This window comes from Mercenaria mercenaria, chromosome 1, assembly GCF_021730395.1.
Source record: "Mercenaria mercenaria strain notata chromosome 1, MADL_Memer_1, whole genome shotgun sequence".
NCBI lineage: Eukaryota > Metazoa > Mollusca > Bivalvia > Venerida > Veneridae > Mercenaria > Mercenaria mercenaria.
In genome coordinates, this window is record NC_069361.1 from 25,925,590 (window position 1) to 25,947,650 (window position 22,061).

General features: G+C 35.0%; 1 protein-coding gene across 1 annotated transcript; it reads right to left on the reverse strand.

Annotated features, from left to right (window-relative positions):
- Positions 1-440: 440 nt before the first annotated feature.
- LOC123543504 (BTB/POZ domain-containing protein 9-like) lies at positions 441-21,812 on the reverse strand. Its single transcript, XM_045329576.2, has 12 exons — positions 21,738-21,812; positions 15,913-16,129; positions 14,659-14,794; positions 13,993-14,223; positions 12,331-12,595; positions 11,771-11,990; positions 11,206-11,325; positions 10,436-10,545; positions 8,589-8,778; positions 7,621-7,728; positions 6,928-7,006; positions 441-6,204 (listed from the first exon to the last, which is right to left on the reverse strand). The coding sequence occupies exons 2-12, from the start codon at positions 16,101-16,103 to the stop codon at positions 5,884-5,886; spliced, it is 1,971 nt and encodes a 656-aa protein (XP_045185511.2). The 5' UTR covers positions 16,104-16,129; positions 21,738-21,812; the 3' UTR covers positions 441-5,883.
- Between the last annotated feature and the right edge of the window lie 249 nt (positions 21,813-22,061).

The window sequence follows — 22,061 nt, forward strand, 5'->3', positions numbered from 1 at the left end:
ACAATAACTCATCATTTTTTTTTTCAAAAAATCAGATGAGCTAAAAATGAGATTTGCCAATTTATGGATACACTGGCCTCTTAAATTTGAACAGTGATGTTTGCTTCAAATGTTAAAGCATGTCGTCCTCTTCAAAACCAAGTGTCCAGTGCACAATTTCCACACTTCTTGACATATTTCTATGTTTTTTCTAATCATAAATCTGTATATCGAGGGCTGAGCGCGAAACTATTGTATCTTGTTCTTTATTTATATACAGTTACAATAGTTTCGCGCTCAGCCCACGATATATCAAATAGGGTACATGTATTTATGTGTAACTAAGGATTTCTAATTGACATGAGAATTCCCAGTGAGTGCAAGTCACAAAGCTAGTAATTTTACTTCAAAGCATGTGGCAGACAGTAGTATTACACATTCCAGAAAAAGACAAAAAAAGATGAAAACTTTCACTAAAATTCTTTTATTTTGATTTTTTTTCAACAGAGCAGAGAACCATCAAAATATCAACACAAAATAACAAACATGCTTTTATTTTTCCCAAGTTAGTCATATCGTAAAATACTTGCAAAAATCTCAAAATCACATTTTTTTTGACAGGCTGAATACTTTGAATTCTGAAATATGAGTGTATGATTGTTCATGTACAAGATTTAGGCCAAATAATAATGTTCAATTACAGAAAAAGGTCTGCCATTACTACATTTTCTAATTTCTCTGTTTATAACAGTATTTAGAAGTTGTTAATTCCCTGGTGTCCAGGATAATAGGTAATTGTGTAGAATATAGTGACCTATCAACTACATTTAATGTGACTGGCAAACTATTATAAAACCATATATGAGCTGTGCCATGAGAAAACCAACATAATGGGTTTGCGACCAGCATGGATCCAGACCAGCCTGCGCATCCGCGCAGTCTGGTCAGGATCCATGCTGTTCGCTAACAGTTTCTCCAATTCCAGTAGGCTTTAAAAGCGAACAGCATGGAGCCTGACCAGACTGCGCGGATGCGCAGGCTGGTCTGGATCCATGCTGGTCGCAAACCCACTATGTTGGTTTTCTCATGGCATGGCTCATATGTCTATATCCTACTGCATATAATATACCCTTGCAATTTATATCATCAGCATACTGGGTGAAAATGCAGCTTATTATATGACAATCAGCATAGTTTGGGGACAAATATAGCCACTAAATATACTGTACAACATACATATCACAGACAAAGGCAACAAAAATTGTTCAAATACTTCAGACAATATAAGTCAGACAGTTCAGTATAAAACAGAGACAAGACCTTGATTTTGTAAACTTAATCATTCCCTACAGTCTGATTAATTTTTTTCAACGGTGCAAAACTGATTAAGCAGTTGTTACACCATTTTAGGAAACTATTAAATTAAATTAATTAATTGCTAGATTATCATCAAATATTTTATTCAAATCGGGCAGATTTTGTTTGTTTGTTTTGGGTTTAACGTTGTTTTTCGACAGTATTTCAGTTATGTAACGGCAGGCAGTTAACCTAATCAGATGTGGACGACAAATGATTACAGACACAATGTCTTTTATCAAATCATCACGGAGAACATACAGCCCACCCTGGGATCAAACTCCTGTCCCCATGATCAGTAGATCTGCGCTCTCCCTATTGTGCTAAGCAGGCAGGTTCAAAACTTGGAGAGGTCTTTTTTTCCCCGGTAATTTTAAGTATCTGGTATAAAAATGAAAAAAAAAAATCCAACAGGGATTATGTCAATTAAGTTAACACATAATACAATAGCAAAACTACTTACAAAAATACAAAGTATAATTTTTTTTTTTAGAAAATAAACAGGATAGGAGTTGCTTGAATAACAGAGGTTAGGCTAAGATGATAAATCAAGCAATCAATTAATTATGGCGTTATGGGCACTGTAACACTACTTTACCTACTTCACTGTATCCTAAAGGCAAACAACAAAAATTTTTAGGGGAGATAACTAGTGTTGCTGATAAGGACTTCACAACGGTACAGATTATTTTCATCTGTAATGATATTTTCAAAAAACCAACATGAAAATTAAGGAACAGAAGGATAATAGAAGGATCTTACATGCATACCAGTGTAGGATAAGGTTTTCCTAACCCAAGGGCCAGTGGTGAATGAGAAACCGAGCGCTACCTAGCTTCTTACCCACCCTGTCCATAGGGCTGGGAAAACGCCTGACCAACACAGGCAGACATGTAAGATCATTTTTCTTGTCAACCTTTGCAAAAATTTTTGATACTGTAAGTTGTAAAATTGTGCATGTACTTTCACAGGTGCTAGACACATAATCAAATAATCTACTTAATATACCTATATATATATATATATATACATAAAGATACATGTCAAGCACCTGTTGTACTTTATGACCTCATCATTACGACATAAAAATATGGGCCTGAGCCAAAATTTTCCATTGGGAAATGATGTTTTCTACTACCAGGATATCCTTGTCTTTCCCCACTAGGTTGGCAAAAAATATTTGTCTTTTAACTGATTGCAAGCATTGTTTATATATAGTCTGCAACCATCTATCTCTGATAATCTAATAAGATTGATATCTATTTACCTACCTTTATCACCTAGAGAAATCATCCTTTGCCAGCAGCAATTACTTAATATCAATTACTCAAGGTCACTACAGGATTTCAAAGAATACATATGCTATAATAAAGCAACAATCTAACAGGTTAACAAAGAAAAATGTGAAGTTGTATTTCTTCTCATGACAGCTAATTTGCCTTGAACACTAATCTCAGGAAATATCTGTCACTGAACTATAAATTCAGCTAGTATCAATAAGGACTTTGGGGTAAGAAAGTTACAACATCTTTGAAAATTGTATGTGTGTGTTACAGTCATCTTATAATGATCATGTGACAGATTTGCTTGCTGTAATATGTTAGTATCTAATTAAATGTACATGCCTTTATATACTGTATTCTAGCATCCAATAAAATGAATCAGCATCCATTGTAAACTACAAACAGAAAGCAGCATGTGTAACTAACAGCCAATATAAACAATAGTTTAACCCTTACCCTGCTAAATTTCTATAATGAACTAGTCTGTCATTCAATTTTAGACAGTACCATTAACTGCTAAAAGGGGTGCTTTCCAAAAAAAAAAAAAGAAGATACTGACTGAATGGCGGACAGTGCAGATCATGATCAGACTGCACAGATGTGCAGACTGATCATGATCTACACTGGTCGCAAAGGCAAAATCAATCATGTCCAGCAGGATAAGGGTTAATATAGAAACTATTGAAAAAACTCTCATTATATAAAGAAGGCAATGTGGTAAAAAATGGTCTAGAAACTTATATCAATGCAATTCCTACACAACTTGTGGCATTCCGATACCAGTCTGCCAACAATCTTACACTAACACAAGAACTATACAACTTGTAGTGTACTATTTACCATATGTAACATATCAACTTCAGTGGCCAAATGTACCAGTAAGAGTGGTTGAGAATGCTCCAGTCTCAACCACTGCTCAATGCTACATATACAGTAACTAAAAGGTCAAGGGGAGGAGGGGAGCATCAGGGTTTCATTATAAATAAGGGTCATTGCACATACAAACATGAAAAACTTGTATACATCCAATAAAGTATCATACACAATCATAATCAGTCTACAATATGAGAGTTAATAAAATACCTTATTTATAACAAATTTATTCTAACAGAAGTATTAAAATCAATTTTACTTCTGAAAACAATTCAGTACTGCATGTCAGCTAGTCATTCAACTACAGAGTGACAATTAAGAACTTCACTTGCCCTATTTCATATAACAGCAATTTAACTAATACATAAAACTGTTGTCTCAGTGTTTATCATTCTAGCAAATATTTGACTAAAACAAAACCTGTCACTTGACAATTTGACAGCTTCTAAGTCAAACAAGGGCCATAACTTGACAAGACTTTTGTAACTTAGTATTTTATTAATTTATAACAAATTTCAACCAAATTTTCTACTTCAAAAAAGGGCCATAATTTGAATCGAATTCAAACAAGAGTTACCTTACTTGGTTACTTTAGTAGGTCTGATGACTAGGAAGCATAGTGTGACGTTTCAATCTAAAGTACTTGTAATTGAGAAACTGCTTCATAGTTGCATGCAAAACTTTAACCAAATTTTCTAAGTTGAAAAATGGCCATAATTTGAATTAAATTCAACAAAAAGTTATCTAACATAGACTTGATGACTAGAAAGCCTTGTGTAAAGTAACAATCCAATACATGCAATGGTTACTGGGATATGAACTTGCATGCAAAATTTTAACCCAGGTGGGTGTGAAGCCTACACCTGGGTGAGTAGAACAGCTCTCACTATTCTTCAAATAGTCAAGTTAACAAGAGCTGTCTCCGTAGGATGACACATGCCCCGGATGGCACTTTGAATGAATAGTTATGGCCAATGTTAGAGTTTAGGACCTTTGACCTACGGAGCTGGGTCTTGCGCGCGACACATCGTCTTACTGTGTCACACATTCATGCATAGTTATTTTAAAATCCATGCATGAATGACAAAGATAAGGACCGACATGCCCATCAATGCACTATCATGAAAAATGATCTTTAACGTCTAAGTGTGACCTTGACCTTTGAGCTACGGACCTGGGTCTTGCGCACTGCACGTCGTCTTACTGTGGTACACATTCAAGCATAGTTATTTGAAAATCCATCCATCGATGACAAAGATATGGACCGGACACGCCCATCAATACACTATCCTTTAACGTCTAAGTGTGACCTTGACCTTTGAGCTACGGACCTGGGTCTTGCGCACTGCACGTCGTCTTACTGTGGTACACATTCATGCCAAGTTATTTGAAAATCCATCCATCGATGACAAAGATATGGACCGGACACGCCCATCAATGCACTATCCTTTAACGTCTAAGTGTGACCTTGACCTTTGAGCTACGGACCTGGGTCTTGCGCACTGCATGTCGTCTTACTGTGGTACACATTCATGCCAAGTTATTTGAAAATCCATCCATCGATGACAAAGATATGGACCGGACACGCCCATCAATGCACTATCCTTTAACGTCTAAGTGTGACCTTGACCTTTGAGCTACGGACCTGGGTCTTGCGCACTGCACGTCGTCTTACTGTGGTACACATTCATGCCAAGTTATTTGAAAATCCATCCGTCGATGACAAAGATATGGACCGGACACGAAAATTGCGGACAGACCAACAGACTGACAGACCGACAGACAGACGGTTCAAAAACTATATGCCTCCCTTCGGGGGCATAAAAATCAACTAAAAAGAAATATTTTGAAACAGAAAATTCTGTCCCTATCAAAATCCATCAATTCTACATAAACAAATGCATAAAACCCATTTAAGCATTTTGCCTTCTTAAAAAATATCATTTTTGTCTGCATAATTTTTTTGACAGTATGAGATCCATAATATAAACATAACACCCACAGCTCTCTCTGTGCAATATAACAATATTAGCTACATGGATGAAATACTAGCTTAAATTACATGGCAAAATCTGTCAGTCGGGAAAACAATTATTTTATTGTGTAGACACATTTTGATTCTATGGCTAGCAGTTTCCACTTCTGAGGCAAAAGAGATGATAACCATTGTTTTTAAAACAAAACTGATCTGCAAACTTTAACAACTCTGAAACCTTCATGAGCAAAATCTATTCAACACAAAATATCTAACTGATCCACCGCAATGTTTAAACAGGATGTCACTATATCAGAGTTAAAACATTTAAATTCCCCTTCAACTGTGTCACTGTAAAATAAATAAGCAATGTGAGTATATACAACAGAACATGCAGTGTTCAGCCACATTCTCCTTTCATCTTCTCTCCGACTCAGAAGTCGATGAATTACTGTCTATTTCCTGCCTCTCGGACTCTGGTGTATCCAAACTTTCTCTAACTAATCCTCCACTGACATTCACAGACATACTTGCACCAACCAAGTTGTTCCCGACCCCAGGCTGGAACCCAGCAAGCTGTAGACTGCCTTGGTTCATACTGATTGCAGGCCTGGGTGACAGACTGCGCTCATTCTGGTTATTTCCACTCACTGTACATGGACTGCCAGGTGGAGTTGTTCTCACTGCTGACATTCCAGCAGCTTTTGATGGAGTTTCAAAATGAACACAATGAAACACCTGAAAGGAAAGATCAAGTTATACACAGATAAGATAAATAAGAGCAGGCATGAAGCAAAGGGTATTGTCTAAAATATGATTTTTATTATCAAGACATCTCTGTTGCTTTTTGTCTAAATCATGGTTTTCTGTTTTGTGAAACACATTTTAAAACTTTAAATTATATTTCTGACTTAGTATGAAATTGTCCTAACATTAACATTTTCTATGTAAATGTGAATAGCAAAAGCCCGTGTGCTTCTCTATGAGTATGTATACTTGGCAATTACATTTAAACATCAACCACTGTATTACACTAAGGCTCCCATGTTTACAGAATTTTGTAAAAGTTACAGGATCTTTCAAAGAAGAAACAATACCTTCTAAACGGCCTTCAATTACTGCCTTCGGTCATAAACTAGATTTATGTCCATAGAACACTGGTGGCCCCCACTCCTGTCACAGTAGGCATATTTTGACTAAGTCAAGGGCCATAACTCTGACCTGACTGTGTGAAATTCCAATTCAAAACACAAGGTGTACAACTTCACACGCTTAATTACAATCATATGATGTTTGATGATTCTACAAGAAATACTTTTTAAGATATTAATGACACAAATTCAGACAGACAGATGGACAGACAAAGGTAAATCTAAGTGCCCTCCCCACCCCAACCAACCACAAGGAATGTGTGGATGGATTAAAGTTTAAACTCTTTAGTTTAAGGATGTAAAGACTCACCTCATTTGCTGTGTTATGAGTTCCTACTATTTTAACAAAAGCTATTGGTTGTTTTGGAAATGTTATATCTTGCCAAGATCTGTAAATACAGAAGTATATAATTATACCACAGATGAACTTCCAGATGGTTTAAAGGTTGTACCCACAAGTCTAACTTCCAGATGGTTTAAAGGTTGTACCAACAAGTTTTAAAGGTTGTACCAACAAGTCTAACTTCCAGATGGTTTAAAGGTTGTACCAACAAGTCTGTGACACAAACATCTCATACAACATAGAATAATGAAAGAACAATATTTATATCAAGTGGGAATTAAGACTACATTTATTCCTTTGTTTTTATTGGCTTTTATGTCACACTGACACAATTCAGGTCATACAGAAGACTCCAGGTGCCACTTCAGGCTTTGTTTCAGACACAGTTAAGGACCTAGAACCATCATCCTTCCTTAGCCTGTTGAATAGCTTTCTCACCTATGTAATTTAACAACCCAAACAAGATTTCAAACACAAAGCTGTGAGCTTCAAGATTTAAAGTTCCTTTGAAACTAGTTAAACCTAGTATGGACCTTATTCTGCTTTCATTATTTTAACTCAGTAATGATCACATGTATCAGCAATAATTGTGGTAACTTTTAAATTACATATTTTGTGGTACTGGATAGAAGGGCCCAAAAAGGATTTCAAATAACATACTTGGAAGGTGAGTTCCTTTTATCACAAATCATTTTCCAATTTGTGTTGTCCACAGAGGCTTCTATATAGAAACAGTACGAACGGTCATCACAGTCCCATAATAATATCCTGTAATGTAAAGTCAAATGGTTATGCAGAGTCTGATGGTCTCACAACTAGCTATGCTACTGAATACACACAGGTTTAGCCAGCATATGACAACAGTTCAATCAGTCCTTAACTCACATCCCAGCCTAAAACTGACTTGCTCAGAAACTTGGACAATGCCAACACATTTTACCTTCTAATACTTTCGATTCACTACAATGAAACCACAATAAACCAGGACCCCTGTAAACCAGAACCCTTTTATTCTGGAAAATGAACAATTCTTCGAGTACAAATCTCTATTTATCCACATAAAATTTACCCCTGAAAACCAAACAATTTTAAAAGCAATAAGAAGTTTGACACTTGTCTTAATTTACACAGAGTACCAGAATTTACTCTGTTTGATAGCATATGTCCATAAAATCTTAAACAGATTACTCTGACAAAACCCCTTTAATCCAAAAACCCTTAAATGATTTAACTTTTTGTGTGGGTTTTTTCCCAAACTATGCAGAAAGCCAACATTAATCATATCACTCTACACTGTAAAGAGATCTCCTAAATCTGAAGCAATATCTTCACAAATTTAATGAATCCTTGAGTCAAACAAATGTTTTTCATAGTAAAATCACTACATATATCTAAAAATCTGCAATAATTTTGCTATTTTAACTTTTCACTACTGTACAAAAACAAACCAAATTATCCTGAAATGTTTACAAAATGAAACATCATTTAGTCAGAACTTCAATAACCAATCTCAAAGACTTTTGAAATGAAATGTAGTATCAATAGTACAATCTTGTATTCAAAAGTAAATCACTGGAGTTCACTTTTAAAGAAAATGTTAATCAAACTTTAGTAATATAGTTTTATACCTCATAGAATCTAACATATAAGGCTGTGGTAACTGTATTATGATGTGACCGCTGCCGAGCTGGTGGCAGGTGTAGCCAGAATCCCAGTCATACTGTCGTACATCTCCGTTAAGTAAGGCATTTCTACTGCGACTTACTCCCTCTATGACACATGCATTCTTTGGAATGGTTGCAACATTTTCCTCAGGAACTACAAACAGAAGCTTATGTATATATTCAAAACTTCTGCTAATGCATGCTTATGTAAACAATTACAACAACAGTTATCAGCATTCACATCACATTCTTCTATTTTATGCCAGTTAGTGGAAAGAGACTTAACTGAGGAGAACATAGTCTACAGGGCTTCTTAATTGAGGAGAAAATAGTGGAAAGGGGCTTAATTAAGAAGAAAATAGTTCATGGAAAGGGGCTCAAAGGAGAAAATAGTTCATGGAAAGGTGCTTAACTGAGGAGAAAATAGTTCATGGAAAGCGGTTCAACTGAGGAGAAAATAGTTTATGGAACGGGGCTCAACTGAGGAGAAAATATTTCATGGAAAGCGGCTTAACTGAGGAAAAAATATTTCATGGAAAGGGGCTCAAATCAAGAGAAAAAATTTCATGGAAAGGGGCTTAACTGAGGAGAAAATAGTTCATGGAAAGTGGCTCAACTGAGGAAAAAAATAGTTCATGGAAAGGGGCTTAACTGAGTAGAAAATAGTTCATGGAAAGCGGCTCAACTGAGGAGAAAATAGCAAGTGGGAATTGGCTTAACTGAGGAGAAAATAGTAAGTGGCTTAACTGAGGAGAAAATGAAGGAAACTAGAACTGTCACAGGAGTGACTTATACCCCCACAATACGGTCTTGTCACAGAAGAATTGCAACCATAAGAAATTTTAAAAATACTCAGAATAATATAAAACGTAAAAAAAAACTTAATACTTAAAATTTTTTTTTACTCGTCTTTTGAGTACTTCATCCTGGGCTTCCACGGCACATATAAGTATTACTAGTACATGTGCCCAGGATGAGGGATGAGGTAAATATAAAAATCTCTACTATTAGAGATACACTAAAAATGAACACAGAAAAGTGTCTTACTGACAAATGTTTCAACAGAAAAATATATTTACTTTTTTCATAGGACTAATAATAAAAAAGTTAGAAATTCTAAAAATAGAATTTCTAAAAATAGACTAATTCTTGGAATTTAAGGGGAAGTAACTCAGTACAAAAGTTAAACAAGAGGGCCAAGACAGCCCTAGGTCGCTCACCTGAGAAACACACCATAACAGTGTAAACATGTTTGACACAGTGATTTCATGGAAACAAATATTCTGGCCAATTTTCATTAAGATTGGACCAAAAATGTGGTCTCTTGAGTTTAAGCAAGTGTTTTGTTAGATATGACTTAGTGACCTAGTAAAAGGGGGCATTATTCATGAAAAATTTGTGTCAGAGTTATGCACCTTGTGTCACATGATGCGGGTGATAAGGTGGAACATCTATTTTAAGTTTGAATCAAATCCATTAAGTAATAACTGAGATAATAGATTTCGGGACGCGATGCAACACAACGGGACGTGACACGACAAAACTGACTCCTATATAGCCCCCCCGCCCCCACAAACATGTTTGGTGGGGGGTATAATTATTGCACAGAAACCTTGTGTTTAAAAACAAAGCAGACACACCACTTATGTCAAGTTTTTAAGTCAATCCACTGAACAATTTCAAACTTAGATTTAAAGTAGATGCATATTATATCATTGTTATTCATCATTAAAAAATAGAACACATTACATCAATAGAAAATAAGCAACACTTAAACAAACAAAAAATTGATGTCATAAATCTCTACTCACCAATAAGGCCATCTTCCAGTTTGAAAGGTTTTGTCGTGTGGAAACATTCGAAAGAGACTAGATGAAATACCCTGTTCTGAGTATTATGTGTGCCCACAACTCTTACATATCTAAAAAAGGCAAATATAAATTACACGAGGCTCAGATAGGGCCATGTTGACATCATGAGGAGACTTTGACATTCCAACCTGACCAACTTTGGTGAACATCCATCAGGCAGTTCATTTCAAATTAATTTAAATCTTTTATTTATTCTTTGCTGTGTTGGTATCTAGATGCATAATCATTAGAGCAAAACTTAAGTGGTCCAACCAAGGTTGCTACAGATCAAGTTTGGGCTATCAAGTTCAAAGGAAGAAGTATTTAAAGAGTTTTCTATTTCAGCTGTGGCAACCTGTAAAAGGGGCTAAGGGGAACCACTTAGTATTAACTGAATAAGTTCTATACAAGGATTTAACAGACAATGTTTGGTGAAGATCCATCAAGTGATTCCTGAGAAGTTGTTTAAAGATTTTATTCTATTATTAGCTCTGGTGGCCCATAAAAGCAAATGTATTTGAATAAATTTGAGTGGAGCCAATTTAAGGATGCTACAGACCAAGTTTGGTGAAGATCCATCAATTGGTTCATGAGAAATTGTTAAATGTTTTCTATTTTTAGCTCTGGTGGCACATAAAAAGGGCAAAGAAAAAACAAATGAACAAGCAAATTCAGTGAATGTATATCCCCACTGCCTGTTGACAGAAAACAAAAACAGTATGTTAAAGTACCTGACAACTTTAGCAGGGAAATGTAATGTTTGCTCCGACCTACACCAGTAACGTGTATAATCTATTACTTTCTCATAATCCTTGTCATCCATCGATACCTCTATATAATATGAATATGACCTGAAATTTATAAGTAATACATTCTTATCATTGAACAATTTAGTTTTACTTGTGCTCTGGCTTAAAAATGTTACAATAGGTTGAATTAAATAACTTAACAAAAAATATACCATTTCTAGACATACATTTAACAGAACAGAAAACTGTGTTTTAAAATGATGAATACAAAGATGTAGTAGAATGTTCACCAGTCACTATATATAGTTTTCTCATATATTAAGATCAAGTGATACAAAAATACACCCTTATAGTGTTTTTTTTTAATGTAGAAATAAATGGACAGTCTCTTTTAATTTCAATCTGTAAACCTGAACAACATCCTTAAATTTTATTCTGTATTTATCTGATCGAGTTACACACTTTATTCTATAACACTAAGCATTCAGCATTTTGGTCACTCCAACTTTCACAAGAAAAATATTGTTCTATTAAACTAATATCAAACCTTTGATCTCTGTCCCACAATAACAGTTTTATTGTGTTGATGATGTAAGGCTGTGCCAGTTTTATTACGATACCCTGTCCGTTATTATCGTCAATGAGGTGTCTCGTGAATCCTCGATCAAGGTCATATGTAGATGTGTCACCGTCCAGCAGTGCGGCCTTCATTTCTCCACGTATCACTTGTGCTCCATACCTTGTGGTTGCCACATTTTCCTCATGTACTGTAAGAGCAAAAAAAATGTTTGAAAATGTTGATATCATCATGACCACAATGGCACATGGTATCTTTAAAGTGTGATTTTTTAAATACTAATATAACCAGGAGTTCCCTGACTGGGCATTTGCTTCCTGTGATGATCACACAGCAGACAATACCCAAGATCTTGATCAGTATAACAGTATATGTTTCAAGATGGGAAGATGCAACTGGGGCAGTTCTCCGTCAATTATAAAACTCTGCAACATATATCCAATTATATCAAAGCATTAAAATACATACGAACATGATACAATATACATGCAGCATTAACAGCTAGTTATTATATAAAATCAAATTCTTACTTTTAAATCCTCTGTATTTTAAATCCATATTTCTACATTCTGTTTTAAGTTTTATTGCATCAAGTATGGCATCGGGTGAAACAAACGATGTATTTCTCACTGTATTCAGTAACTCATGCATGGACATGAGTGCAAGTCGGACAGACTCGAGGATGGGGGTGGGGTCCTCCCCCTCATTGTCATCTGCCCATTTCTGAATGGAGATAAATATCTCTATCTCTGGAGCACAGAATGAATCTCTTGATATCAACTCTTTCACCGAATGCTGTAAAAAAAGATGGTATTTGAGATAAGAACAAGAACATCACATGGGGATGCCAGTGCTTGTCTTTAAGTGCTTGACATAAGGCAATAATCATGAAAAGTTTTGGTTCAGATACAAAGACATGCATAAATTTTCAAAGCCATAGTATTCAGCAAATGTGAACATAAGCACAACAAATAACCAAGAAAAACAATACAAATGATGCCTGGGTTTGCATTTTGGACACCTACAACTGCTAATTGCCTTTTGACTTTATTAATATAATTGATCTTACTTTAAATACTGTCATTTTTTAAATTATTGGGAAAACTGAAGAAAAAAACAAAACTTTATCATAATATTAAAGGGGTGTTAACATGTACCAAAAAAAAACCCACAAAGATTTATATGATCATATAGGTCCCTGTAACCTTTACCTAGGCTTCAAATGTGGAATATTTATGCCAAGATATTTGAATATCCATTCCTGGATAAAAAAAGTTTGAGTAAGAAGTCTGGATCTTGCATATGACACATTGTTTTATTAGGGTTAGGTTCCAGCCATGTGACCTAAAACTCAATGCAGAGAGAAGAAATATTGACTAGGCAAGAAAAATGACCTAAAATCTTTTACCTCTAGGTATGACCTTAAGTGTCAGTTCTTAGTTGTGTCTCATAATAGGGAAGATTAGTCAATGTTATATTGAAATCCCTATATAGATGACAAAGTTATGAGCTAGAAATGCGAGACCCATTTATCTTCCACTTACAAATGTGAGCTTGACCTTTCGAGTTAATAGTCCAAGTTTTTTGCATGACTATACTCTCAGGATGTCAAACCTTTGTGCCAACAGCCTAGATATTTCCAAATCCCTCAGTGGCTTGCAGAGTTATGGACTAAGCACTAAAAAGAGTCCTTGTTAACTTTTAAACTTCGAGTGAAACCGTGATTTTCAATTTTGGGGTTTGGGTCTTGCGCACCACACATCTGCTTCAGGTTCACACAGAACATCTTTTTTCAATGATTTTTCAAGTACTTTAATCACATTTTTGCGTATTACTTATCTCAAAACAAGGTCTTAAAATCTTAGTCCGAACAACTTTTATCATCTACATGTATATCAAACCGACACATTCCATCATTTACCATAAAATTAAATATAATTCAAAAGATTACCAGTCCCGTGTACAAAGAATAACATGACTTGTGTCTGCAGAACCCTGCTAATGCCCTGGCTTTCAGCACACATCTCCCAATGATACTATTTTTACAATTTTGTCAAATGACGAAAGGACCAATTTGTTGTGTGCTTTCACCTTGTTTGTATTTTTTCATAGAGTCACGAAGTATGTTTACAATTATATCAGTACAAACATTGTTAATCTTACAGCGGGTCATCAGGACAACTGGAATTTACCTTTGATAATGTGAGGAAAGCATCACTTTGTAAAATCTGTGAGGCATTTCTGTCCATAAATTCCTTGCAGGTCTCACATAAACTGCGTAAACTGTAAATATTGGCTAGATCATATATAAGACACACATTTCGTATGTTGAGTATAGCTTTCAAGTAGTCTGATATTGCTGACTCAAGCTCTGTAAACCCATACCTATGGGCCATACCAAGAATGTCTAGCAGATGCTCCTCCTGCAAGGTAATAAAGTCAGTATCAGAAAATTTAACCTGTTATTAAAAGAGTTAACTGTAATTTCATGTAAAATATGAAAACAAATATGTATACTGAAGTACAAATGTCGAAGGAAAAATATTGCAGCCGTAAAATAGTTTTATGTAATGAGATCACAGATTTTGTTACAATACAGATTATTCTAGCAAGCGCCGTCAACTGTGTGAGCAGAATATAAAAACTAAAACTTATGGAGATACTAATCTTCCTGTTCTTTGCATGTAGTAACTCACTACTTTGCACAATAGCATTTCACCACACTGTTACACAACAATATTCTACCCTATCTAAGCATTTATTTTTAAGAAGTGGAAATTATGTGTAGGTTATTGAAATTATAAAATCAAAAGTAAGTACAGACACATTTGCTATTTAATGTACTACTGTTATTTTACCTTCACTTCCATTAAGTTCATTTTGCCTGTGTACATATATTTGAGAATAGCTTCGAAAGCTTTAGCTGACGTGTCTTGTAGTTTAATTTCATTGGTTCCTGGTCGGGACTCCATCAGTCCACCAAATAACATAGCTCTAAAATAACAAAGTAATATTTGAAATGTGATATCTATTGTAAGGTTTTAACCGTTATCAAACTAAAAGCTACAAATACAGAATGAATTCAGATGTTTATATATTTGAAACTAAAAGACTAACAGCTTAGTTTTCTTTAATTTATGTCTGATTTTCTATCAAAAACACTACACAGAAAACGGATTCCTGCAGGCCATAAAAGTTCAATCAAAACTTCCCAACCCTGCACTCTTACTCATCTACTGCAGTCACTGATAGAAATTATACTGAGTTATTTCAATGAGAAGATTTAGCTTCAATATAATTTCTCTAGTTATGCTCATAGCATTCAAGTTCAAACTGTGCTATATCATAAGCTTTAACTGCATATATATGCAGTTTGTAAAACAGAATTCTGTAAATATCAATATAGCCAGCTACAAAAACTGATAAACATTTTTAGATGTTACCTTTCAGGATAGTTTACTCGCTTTCAATATACTGTTACAGATTCTACATATAATCACAAAAACTAGACACTTACATGTAGTCTACGACCAGACTGCTGTATCTTTCCAACAGACTTTAAAATAAACGCATAAAGCATGCCAACCCATGTGACTTTTGGATACCACACACACGGAGAAAACAACTCGATTAATTTTAGGTAACATTTTACCTGTACATGTATCTTCCTTATTTAAATATTCGACAGATTATCAAAAAATACATGTAAAGTGTGTCAAATACAGCAAAATGAATGCTTTCCTCCACACGAAGTGTCTGCCACCAGTTCTCAGTACATTTCTAAAACACTTCACACGACTGTTTTTCTTGAAGTAACTGTGTAGGTAACATACACAATTTCATAGTTGGACAAGGTCTTGTAGAAAACTACTGAGAACTGATTGTGATGCTCTTTATCTTATGAAAATCTGTCAAGTAATAAGGAAAAAATTCACTTGAATTGTGAGACTTTTTTCCATGTGTATGGTATTAAGTCATGTGAGTTGGCCACCTCATTGCAGGATGTATTCAAACTGCATCAGGACAATTCTTAGAAGCTCATTCTGCGGAAGGACTTGATATCAAAGAACCTGTTGAGCCCCAGTTCATATTAAATGTGTATTAAACTTTACCTGAAATATTCTGATCTAGCAGCTAATATAACTTTATGTGCCTGGAATCTTCGGTCTTCAACAACTAATGTTATGTCACTGTACTCAGAGTTTTCTATCAATTCTCCAAGGTTGTTTGACAAAGATGACACATGGTCAATGAGTCCAGAAGGGTTTAGCCCAGGTGATCTCATATGATTGTAATCACACATCTTTGTTCTACATTATTCAGTATAAACTGAAAATGATAAAATATAAATGTTATTCAAGCAAAGCGTTTTAGTTTGTATATTTTGAATGAGGACGAAATATGTTTTAAAAGCATCAGTTAAACAGCACTGTAACCTTAAATCCAGTATTTTGTTTGAACACAGGTTTAAATGTCTGTAAAGCTAACATGTTTAGAATATATATACATCCAAATGTAAGTCAAAATGCACCTGATTTAAACAAAATTTTATGTATGCCTATCCATACCCTACACAGACTGTGGCAGCTAATGGATGTGATTTTTGTAATCAATTTGACTTCTCTTAATGGATTTTTAAGTGCCATCTTACTTGCTTTTATAAAGAATGAATTTTAGATATTTCTTGAATTATCTGAAGCTAACTGTCAACATTTCAGAAATATGATTAAAATAATTATAACTTGGATACAATGATGGCAATTAAAATTCTGACTCTTATGGCATGTTTTTTTTTTCAACAAGTGTCTGACATTCAACTAACACACTTTTCAGTAAATCTGAATGATTCTCTGTACAACTAAAAGAAAGTAAACTACATGAGCCATGCCATGAGAAAACCAACATAGTGACTTTGCGACCAGCATGGATCCAGACCAGCCTGCGCATCTGCGCAGTCTGGTCAGGATCTATGTTGTTCGCTAACAGGTTCTCTAACTGCAATAGGCTTTGAAAGCAAACAGCATGGACCTTGACCAGACTGCGCAGATGCGCAGGCTGGTCTGGATCCATGCTGGTCGCAAAGCCACTATGTTGGCTTTCTCATGGTGCGGCTCACATGATTCTGATTCATTTTAATCAAAGTTAACTTCGCATCTGGGAGATCATCACCACTGACAAACATCATTTAACTGAATTAAGAGTCATAAACTGCTAATCCGCTGTAAACTGTCACCATGGATTTCCCGGATGCAGGAATGGATCTATTCCTGTGTCTATTATATAACCATAAATTTCATTCTGTACGAGGAAATTCTTTCCACTTGCATCCTGTTGGATGCAGCTTCTTGACCTTTCATAGATGGGGTTTTACCATGTCTAATTTTAGCAGTAAATAATAATAATAAAAGCATTGTGTTTTTATAATCGACCAATTGCATTGTTCCAAGTAATTAAACACTGTCTCTAGAGCTCACAGAAGTTATTGTTATAAACTGAGTAAGTGGTAGAAATGTCAAAGCTAATAACATTTGAGCAATAGAGATGATCAGGATGATCAATTTGCAAATATGCAGCCTCTGACTGTAAAGCTTTGTCCTTGTCAGACCAAATGCCTGCAACAAAACATGAGCATTTTATTTGGCTCAAGAAGTGTGAAGGTTACAATATGAAATAATTGTACGTTCCATGACATCTGCATTTCCACTGAGCATTCAAGTAACGTCGCATTAACTCACAACCAAAAGAGAAAAGTACACAATCATGTCATAAACAGTGTTGTCATTTGCAAAGGACATTTATGGATGAAAAATTAACAAGAGCTGTCCGTAAGATAGCCAATGCTCAACTATTCGAATTATTGTCCCAGAAACAGGAAAATGTTACCCTAAATGTTAAAATATCTATAGAGCTTCAATCTAGTATCTGCATAAGTTTTGGAGATAGTAACTTGCATGCAAAACTTTAACCAGAAGTTTAATGTTCAAAAGGGGAAATAATTTGACCAAAATGCATGTCAGAGTTATGGGACTTGATGCAATTAACTAGTTTTATTATCCCGAAGGCAAAATGTGAAGTTTCAATTTAATATCTGCATTTGTTCTGCAGATAGTAACTTGCACGCAAAACTTCAACCTGAATTTTCTAAGTCTAAAAGGGGGCATAATTTGCCCAAAATACATGTCAGAGTTATGGGACTTGACCCAGTGAGGTTGGTAATTGATCTAGAAAAATAAAAAATAAGTTTCAAATATATATCATTATGCCTTTAAGTAATAGCTGTATATACTTGCACGCAAAATTCAAACAGGATTTTCTAAGTCCAAAAGGGGGCATAATTTGACCAAAATGCAGGTCAGAGTTATGGGACCGTCCGACTTGATGCTATCAGCTAAATCCCGAAGACACATGTGAAGTTTCTATTCAGTATCTGCAATAGCTTTGGAGATAGTAACTTGCATGTAAAACTTTAACCAGGATTTTCTAAGTCCAAAAGGGGGCATAATTTGCCCAATATACATGTCAGAGTTATGGGACTTGATCCAGTGAGATTAGTAATTGATCTAGAAAAAGAAAAAATATGTTTCAAATCTATATGCCTTTAAAGCAGCATGCCTCCAGATTTGGCTAAAAAATAATCTTTCTTTCAAATTGAAGTTTAGTCATATTATGAACATCAGAATATGAATTTTTGTTTATAAAATATTTTAGTTCCAAATCAAGTAAAAAAGATGACCGCATCGGGAATCGAACCCCGGACCGCCATGGCAATATAGACATTTTCTCGTTGTCATAACCAATAGCGCTATAGCTGAAGTACTGTAGTGAACAATGACTTCGAAATATAGATATTTATAATAGAGACAGTTTACCTGGAGTAAAAGCGTGACAAACGCTTTTAGATTTTCATCGTAAAAAGTAGAAAACACAGCAAATTCTCATGTGTTTCTGTAATATAAAGTGTGTCAGTAATTAAGTTTTAAAGCCTTCTTAATAAAATATAGCATTTATTTCAAGATATCTAAAAAAAATTTTTTGTTTTGATGTCGAACGATCTGGAAGCATGCCGCTTTAAGTAATAGCTGTATGTACTTGCACACAGAACTTTAACCAGGATTTTCTAAGTCCAAAGGGGGCATAATTTGGCCAAAATGCAGGTCAGAGTTATGGGACTTGATGCTATCATGTAATAATGACAATTTTGTGACAATTACTAACAGTTTTTTCTCAGTAATTACTTAAAACACCGGTAGCTCTGTACATAACAGTACTGTATGTATATTGATTACTAGATTCTGGGGCGGTGCTGAAAGGGCAAAAGGGCGCTGAAGAAAGGCAAAAGGGCGGCAATTAGGGGCCTTAGGTCAGAAGGGCGCCTGCTATTCCGCTCTAGAAAAATCTCTAAATTCTATAATCCATCAGGGTTTCAGAAATCTGCAAATTTATTGGTAGCCCATTGGGCTACCAAAATTTTAATCTGGTAGCCCAAACATTTAAGTTTATTTGGCAATGGTCATTTCGGTTAATTTACTATGTGCTTCTATACTACAGTGGATGGAATGATTAAATTTCATAATTTTAGCCATACCCATATCGTTATAAATTTTGTTCTCTTAAATAGCAATTATCATTACTCCTTTTTATCATTTTAAAAGATGAAATTAGATGTATTTAAACTGAGAAATATTACAAGGAGCACTCCTGATAGTTAAATTATTGCAACATGGCAATGTAAAAGGAATGCAAACTTGCATATTTTTTTTTAGAGCTGTATGAATTGTGATTTATATCAAAATTATTTAAAGTTGACATAATAATTCTGTCTGATTCTAAACATCTGTCTGGTTTAATAAACGGACTAGAACCGCGTATATAACGTCTCTCAGTTTCTTGGCACTGCATATTCACTTATCCGAAATTATGTTTGTCCAAAATTCTGTATACTTTCTGATATTTTGCTAAATCATGGTCGATTTATTTGCATGTCAGGCAAGTTTTTAAATTGAAAAGCATAAACAATCAGTGTAGGCACTAAACTGCCTCAAAATCAAACATCTTTCCGATCGCTCGATAAAATTTAATATTGAGGTCAGCGAAACCAAAAGTACACTTTGGCAGGTGGCGCTAAAATGAAGTAATTTTAAGACTGGTTTGCATATTGTTTTAAACAATACTGATCAGCGGCTTTGATGTTACTGGATCAGTCTAAAATCACTCGTGCACATGTTTTTGTAAACATTTGCCTGTGGGTACGATTAAACGGTTAATTGTTTGCCGATTGTGACAGTAGGTGGTAAGATAATTAAAGCCTCGGGCATGTATCTCTTGATAAACAAGGGGATTATACACAACTATCAAAATTATATTTGAAGATTAAATTATTGATTTCCGGGCTACCCAATACGGAGTTTCAAGGTAGTCCGGCGGGCACGCTCTGAAAAATTTTAGTAGCCCGACAGAGTTTTCTGGTAGCCCCCGGGCTCCGGACATGGGATTTCTGAAACCCTGTCCATGAACACCACTGTTAACTGTGCTAAAGTCAGGGGTCTAGCTAGGTCCAAATTTTTGGGAGAAGTCACTTCTCCCTCAAGCTGATTTAGGGAGAAGTGGGGAGACTTTAGGGAGAAGTGGGAAGACTTTTTCTACCGCAATATGATGTTGAGTGATTCGAAAGGTGGCTGTAAATTTTCTTGTTTCTTGATAAAAAACATTGATGTGATCATTCATTTTCTTAGTTAGATCATTTCCCATACAGTGGTAATCCTTTCGTTACAAAATTCTGAAAAAAAGTAGTTTTCAAAATTCAAGCCGATGCTTTAAATGTAACCTGCCGAATTTTGGTTATATCTTATATGAAGTGTTTATTATTAACACCGAGCAAAGAAGTAGAAGTGTATTTATTTTTATAGCTCTTTGCACCGAGTTATTCACTAAGGAATGTCAGTATCTCACTCGAATTATAAAACTGAAAGTAAAATGTGTAAACTAGAAATACATAAATTCAAATAAATTCATCAATAGAAGTCAATTTAACGTAGTTAATACATTACATGTCGTTCTTTTATCATAGATAACAAATATTTGTGTACCATATTCCAATTAATCGCATGGTTAATCAGCAGTTTCTTTAATAAAACATTGTGTTGTTTGTTTTTTTTTTTTGCACTCTAACATGTTGACAATTAACGCGAAGTGTCAAAGACATAAACGCGGCACTGATTGGCTTAACACAATCGACTCTGGTGTACCGGATAATTTGATTCGCTTTCACACTTCTCGGGAAAATCTCGCAAGTACCTGAGGTAGGCGGAGCTTAAATTATGCTACCGGCGTGTGTTTGTGTATTCAACACTCATTTATGACACCATGCAAATTGTCAATAGTCCAGGTAGCAGTAATTAGCGAGTGCGGAAGTCAAAGAAAATCGGGCGACTTGCATTTCGCTTTGAGGTTAGATTTGAGCGAAGTTTAAAGTTCTAGAGCGCCTATTTCGCTCAAGTCGCCCACTCGCGAGAGCCCTGCTAAAGTGCAAGAGCAGAATCCTGCTAAATTCAGCAATCAAAATTTTTGTTAAACATATCACTGAAATGCAATAGTTCTATTATTAATGGATTATTTAGCATAAACTTCAAAAATTAAATAATAATTTTGGACAATAATTTTTACACATCAATGCATTATAATTAAATTTAAAAAATTATATCTGAAATTGTCTAGCTGCTAGTAAAATCTTAGCACTTCCTATTCATCATCGTGAATGAATAAAAATTAGAAATACTGCCTACACACAAAATAAACACATCCGAAAACCTTTCCACAAGGTCGTTGTCAAAATCCATTAAAATGGATCTTAATGAACGTAAAAGTTGACATCGGTCATTAAATAATAATTAAATATATTGGATAAATGAGGAAAATGTGTTGTTTTTTCACAAGATACCTTAAAATCCGATAAATTCCTCACAAATTTTCCAATTTTTTTTTCTGGAACCGTTTCAAACGGCGCAGGTCTAAAACTAAACCCAGTATAAACAGTCCTATTTACAATTAACGACTCATTCGCCAGTGTACCGTTATCGTCGTGATTTCACCAGCTATGTGTCTTTCGTTACTAAGGTTACTTAATCTTTGACTTTGGTTATTCAATTCCAGTTGCCAGTGTCATTGTAGATGTTTTAAAGAATCAAACAAGTGTGTCTATTTAACTATCTCTGCATACTGCCAACTTCACTCACCTGAATCTGTAACAGCTACCAGTGTACAA